The sequence below is a fragment of the Plutella xylostella genome, chromosome 14 (genome assembly GCF_932276165.1).
Source record: "Plutella xylostella chromosome 14, ilPluXylo3.1, whole genome shotgun sequence".
Lineage (NCBI taxonomy): Eukaryota > Metazoa > Arthropoda > Insecta > Lepidoptera > Plutellidae > Plutella > Plutella xylostella.
In genome coordinates, this window is record NC_063994.1 from 8,743,741 (window position 1) to 8,749,720 (window position 5,980).

Sequence of the window (5,980 nt, forward strand, 5' to 3'; positions counted from 1 at the left end):
TAACTCGAAATAACGCCATTTTGAATACCGCGAAATATGGACTCTCTACCTTACATAGTTTATTTATTTATTATTTAATGTTAACCTGTTATTTAATGTTAGTTGCGTTTAATGTTAACCTGTTTTGACACTTTCTTGTCAACACTACACCCAACTTAATTTTATTTACTTAAAATTATATTTTCAAATAATAGGTGACTTTGAGACCATCGACACCTATTCGCAACATGATAGATTAGAAGTGATGTCTCATGAATTACCTAAAATTATGGTCACCAAAAATAGAAAGAGATGGAGGGCTCCGTGCTGACTATCTCTGTCGGCTCGTTTTTTTGGTGCAGTGCGCATTCCTGTTGTATTATTACTTCCATGGCGTCAATTCACACGTACCACAACCACACCACGTCGCAGCGACAAAATGTGGTCAAGTTGTGGTTACGTGTGAATTGTGTGACAGCGGCTTTTTGCAGTTGCGTTGTGGCAGCGACAAAATGTCGATGTGGTTGCGTTGTCGCTGTCATTGCGATGTGGTAACCACGTCGTCGTGTGCATTTAATAGGGAGAGGAGGTGGCCGCGGTGCCGCCGCCGCGTGGCGGCGTTGCCGTTGCGATGTGGTTGCGTTGTGGTTGCGATGTGGTTGCGATGTGGTCGTATTACACAGGTGGTCGATAACAACGGCAAAATGTGGCACGTGTGAATTGGATTATTCATTGTCAATACAAAATATACGCCCGACCACACCGCGTGGTTGTGGTGTGGTTGTGGTTGTGGTGTGGTTGTGGTACGTCTGAATTGACCCTAAGGCAAATATTGCCAAATACAAATGATTTCGTAGCATAACTGGTATTTGTTGAGAACGTGCAAACTAATAATAATAAATTGCTGTTATATGTAGTTATACATAATATTAAGTGTGAACTAGTTGAGATCATCTGCATCCTCTGTCCATGTCCGAGGCGCGACCGTCGTGTGTAAGTATCATAATTATTCTGAGGCACGTTGGAAGTAATGATTTCTCTATGGTAGAGCAGACATTAGTAGGTGGGTACTTAGTTTTCTCTACCCACACCACAAAACTAAAGTTTTCCGACTCTCTGAATAGCATTTATAGTAGATATGTCGTCGTGTTGTATTGTAGCTTACTGTAGAGAAAGGGGGGTGCACAAAATTCCACAAAACGAAACAAGACGGGCAAAATGGATGGAAGCATTAAAAGAATTAAAGCCTGGATTAAACATAAAAAAGCATTCAAGAATATGCCCCGGCCACTTCAAACCATCAGACTACCTCTTAGGTAATACTACTTACTTATTCTTGCTCATTCAGTAGGTAGGTAATTAAAACAATCTTTTTAATAATTATTATCTTTAACTAAACCTGAGGCATTTTATTTTATAGGTAAATCAAGGAAAATGCTAAAAAAAGAAGCTGTTCCAAGTGTATTTTTTTGGGATTATTCAATCAAAATGACTAAAGAAGACCCAACCCAAAAAAAAACCTATCGAAGAAGTAAGCACATATTATTTACTTACTTATAACTATCTTGTAACTTAACTTTGTATATAGCTCCCATCAGACCATTCAGTTATATGCTAGACAATACACGCTCATTATGTTAAGTACTTAATTATATATACTTACTTACAAAAATTATAATTTACAGCTCCTCCAGTTGCATTTGTAGAAGAGCAACCATATAATAACATTTTTTCATGTTCCTCCAATGAAGACCCTTTACTCATGAACTTTGAAAACTCAGACCTTGATAATTCTTCAAATTATGGTACGCCAGAACACATTTCCTTAGAAATTGATATTGCAGAAGAATTAGCAATACCATCATCAAAAGTCATCGAAGATAGATTATTGAATAATATTGAGAAACAAGATATGTCAGCACAAACTGAGGATTATAATTATAATTACTTATTTTTTTTATAATTATATTAATTACTTGGGTCCGGTTTATGTCATTGCAGTGGAAACAAATAGATATATGGATAGATAAAGAAACCGTTAAAGCATATATGCCGTTAGACTTTTATGATAAGTATCCATCCACAAGGGTAATAATAGATGCTACTGAGTTCCCTGTAAAAAAACCAAAATTACCTTTTGCTCAACAGGTAACATTTTCATCATACAAAAACCGCAATACAGTAAAGGCTCTCATTGGAATTACTCCAAGTGGCTTGATCTCTTACGTGTCTCCATGCTATGGTGGTTCAGCCACTGACAGGCAGATCATAGAGCGAAGTTCTATTCTAAGAAAATTTGATTATAACGACGAAATTATGGTGGATAAAGGCCTGAATGTACAAGACATTTTCGTACCATATGGTGTAAAAGTTAATATGCCATCATTTTTTAGAAAAGGCAATCAAATTCTATCTGAGACACTGATCTCAAATAGAAAAGTGGCAAGCAAACGAGTACATATCGAAAGAATCATTGGGTTGTTAAAAACGTATAAAATTTTGTGTCAACCTATGAACCAAACAGAAACAATTTTATCAAGTGACATTGTTTTTATATGTTCTATGTTAGTTAATTTTCGGTCAAGCATCATTAATAAAAATGCTTGAGACAAATTAATATTTTATAATGATTAGTTTAAGTACTTATATGTAAAATTATACAAATAGTTAAGATAGGTAACTAGATACATAACTATGTAGTTAAGTATGCTATAGACTTAATGTAAGATCATTTTCCATAAGCATACAAATAAGATTTAAATAATTATGATACATGAAAAATATAGTTATGTAGGTATAAATGGGAAAGATTAAAACTGTTCTAATCTTTAACAAAAAACACAGGCAAAGGCAGAATAATTAGTAAAATAAAATTTGTTTGAGAACTTATCTACACTGGTTTATTAAGTAGGTCAAAGTAAACTATTACAAATGTTATCAAATTTTTTTATTATAAAGATATTTTCTAATTAAAACTTCTGTAAAATGATCTACATAAAAGTGTTTTAATTTTTTAATCATATTATTAATAAAAGTATTGTCCCTTTCTATTATTAATATTTTAAAATCACTAATTGTGTACACTCCAAAGTATGTCCTTTTTCTTCCAGTACACATCATTTGACCTTGTACTTGGTAAAAGTAATCGTGGTCTTTATTTAGTTTTAATAATCCACGTTTTTTCACATAAATTGATGTATGGCACAGTTTCCGGTGAGATCATTAGGTTCTTTGCGGTATAAGGACACTTCACTTCTAGCACACAGTCTTCTTCAACTAGCCTGTCTGGTGTGCTCGCCAGGAATTGATGTTCCCTGTTAATGATTATTCCACATTTTTTCGTTTTTAAGCCCGTTTGTTTTTCAAATTCCCGTACTGCTACATCTTCATATTTTATTCCATGTTTAATTGGTGCACAGAATAAATCAATTTGACTAACTAATGACTTTGCCATATTTTTTTCATTACCCCGGGCCTTACATATTCTTCCATAGTTGGAACTATGTAGTCTCATAAGACGTTCCCCTTTCCATCTTTTTTTTATCTTTTCTTGTAATATCTTCTATGGCACACAGCTCTTCTTCTGTGAGGTTTAATAGGTTATCCATAAATTCTTGCTCTACACTCTTTTCTAAATAGTCGTGGTCATTAAAAACGGCTTTCTTATTAGCGGGTTTGCATAACTGGACTATAGGCATGATGGAAGTATCGTTTTTGTTCAACCCACAGAAGTTTATGATTGCTGATTTGAAATCTGAAGTATAGTCAGTAGCTGTTTGTTTTTCCCGTTCCGTCATTGGCCTTGGGTCAAACTGGGCCATTTCTTTATAATTTTTGTCCTCTGATTTTAATTTAAGGTCTTCAGCTCTAACTGGATCGCCAGAGTGTAATCTCCTTGGCTGGTGGAATGTTTGGAGACGATTGGTAATACTTGTTTTCATTTTAATTCTTCGGTGTTGAACCATGTCCGTGATGCCTATTAACACCACTAAAATGTGTTTACATTGTCCATATGGCCCCATTCCTGCAGCACATTCACATTGGGTTTCTAAAATCAAATGACTTTTTGCTTTTACTGTTACATTGTATACAATATGTTTCCTCATCTCTGATGCAACCATGCCAGTAATATAATAGTCAGCATTAAAAAAAGCTACTCTGCATGACATTAAAAAATATTCGTCATACATATTCAGAGACGTCTTTAAGTTTTCCCTCCCTGAGAGCTGGGAAAACAATTCTATATCAGCCATATCCAAATCAGGTATAGCCGAGTTACTCGTAATATCTCGGAAACTTTTAGGTTCCGGCACTTTTATTTTGAATACGACTTCCGAGTCGGTTACAACTGGTCCAAACAGCTTATCGTAATCTTCAAGTCTGTAACAATAAACAAATAGTTCAGTATGTATGAAAAGGCAGTGTATAGTCGTTTGCAATAGAATCCAACAATTATGTAAACAAACCAAATTGTCACGATTACTCCGTAATCACATACATTTGACGATCAATTATGAACATAGTCTGATTTCAACGAACGCACCATTGTTTTCACATTATCTTCAACACGATTTAACTTGTATTTATAAGTTAAATTTGTTAAAACATTTGCAACGTAAAAATTTCGAAGTATTTGACAAGCTGTCATCTTAGTTTTTTACTCATCGAACTCTATAAGTCATTGAAAAGTTAGTGTTGTTCGTAATCTGAAGTTATCTTTTAATTTTAATTTAATAAATTATTTTAATTTAATATTATTTGAATACAATAAAAAATAATTTTCAAGAGCTTAATATACTTAACCAAAACGAAAAAAGGAAGAGGAAGAAATGAAAAAGCTCGACGGCATTTTAGACACGGCAAGCGATGACACAGTGGTTCCATTTATAATTACGGTCACCGGCGACACTTCTGATAGTGATGATGAAGAAGACGAAGATTTAAATTTGTTTTAATAAACACTTTTTTATATATAATCAGTTTTATTTTATGGTCTATGGCTTATATATTTAATCTAATTAGAACACTATGACATCACTATGGGCATAAACAATACGCTGTCAATGTCAGTCCGCCATATTTGTTTACATGATTGTTGGATTCTATTGCAAACGACTATAGCTGCATTTGTGGTCAACTGCAAATCAACAATAATATTTAGTTACGTACCTCTGGACAAGCACTGCTTTCTTTCCAGAAAGTTTTGCTTTGCGTTTTCGCAGCTCGTCCTTCAGGCGTACAGTTGACCATGATCCCATAGTCTTTTCCCATGATTGTTTCAAGGTCCGGAGTACAGGCAGGGGTAAATCGTAATGGCAAGCAAGGGTCCAGGGGGAGTGCAAAGGTCGGTCGGGTATAGAAGTCACAAAAGTCCAAAAGAATAGCCATAGTCGTCGAAATTATCACAAAACACAGCACCGGAGACATTCGCGTAGCTACAAGAGAAACCGAATGACATAACATTATAACATTTGTTTTGTAGTAGGTCTGTGACATTTGTCATCTCCGTTTCCTCAGAAGAATGTAGCTCACTACTAAAAACGACAGGCCGAATGCCATCTATTGGTCGATTTTGGAACTACTGGAAAATCTCCCATTGCTCCTCGTATCCGCCATGTTTGCGTAGGTGCTGCCCTCTGTCGTCGCATCTTGATTTTCCGCTGCGAACATCGTCCGTCTTGGTCCACCTTGAAGTTGTCGCGTCTCTCCGCCACCATTGTTACCAACCTGCCGGAATGACTGTTGTCCCCGGAAGTTTGGACGGCTAGTTCTTGCATCTGATTGGCCGCCGTAGTTTGTGCCGATTGCGACGCCCCCTCTGGCTGGCGTGGCTGGACATTGCAACTCGTCGCGATATGCCCAAAACCATTTTAGCCCAAGATGTTGATGCGGGCATTCTCTAGAGTGATGGTTTCTCTCTCCACAGTTGTAGCATCTCAACGCAGGCAGTCTGGGCAGTCTTGTATGCGTCATAGGTTCCCTAGGTCTTCTGGTAGCTCCT

The 5,980-nt window shown here is 36.1% G+C and overlaps 2 protein-coding genes across 2 annotated transcripts; one reads left to right on the top strand and one right to left on the bottom strand.

Moving 5' to 3' along the window:
* Positions 1 to 814: 814 nt before the first annotated feature.
* Positions 815 to 2,377, top strand: LOC105391756. The gene is made up of 4 exons (XM_048625385.1): positions 815 to 1,295; positions 1,400 to 1,510; positions 1,665 to 1,784; positions 2,128 to 2,377. Exons 1-4 carry the CDS (start codon positions 1,118 to 1,120, stop codon positions 2,235 to 2,237), a joined length of 519 nt encoding a protein of 172 aa, XP_048481342.1. The 5' UTR covers positions 815 to 1,117; the 3' UTR covers positions 2,238 to 2,377.
* A 534-nt stretch (positions 2,378 to 2,911) lies between these two features.
* LOC119694264 lies at positions 2,912 to 5,756 on the bottom strand. Its single transcript, XM_048625384.1, has 2 exons — positions 5,149 to 5,756; positions 2,912 to 4,359 (listed from the first exon to the last, which is right to left on the bottom strand). The coding sequence occupies exons 1-2, from the start codon at positions 5,235 to 5,237 to the stop codon at positions 3,480 to 3,482; spliced, it is 969 nt and encodes a 322-aa protein (XP_048481341.1). The 5' UTR covers positions 5,238 to 5,756; the 3' UTR covers positions 2,912 to 3,479.
* Between the last annotated feature and the right edge of the window lie 224 nt (positions 5,757 to 5,980).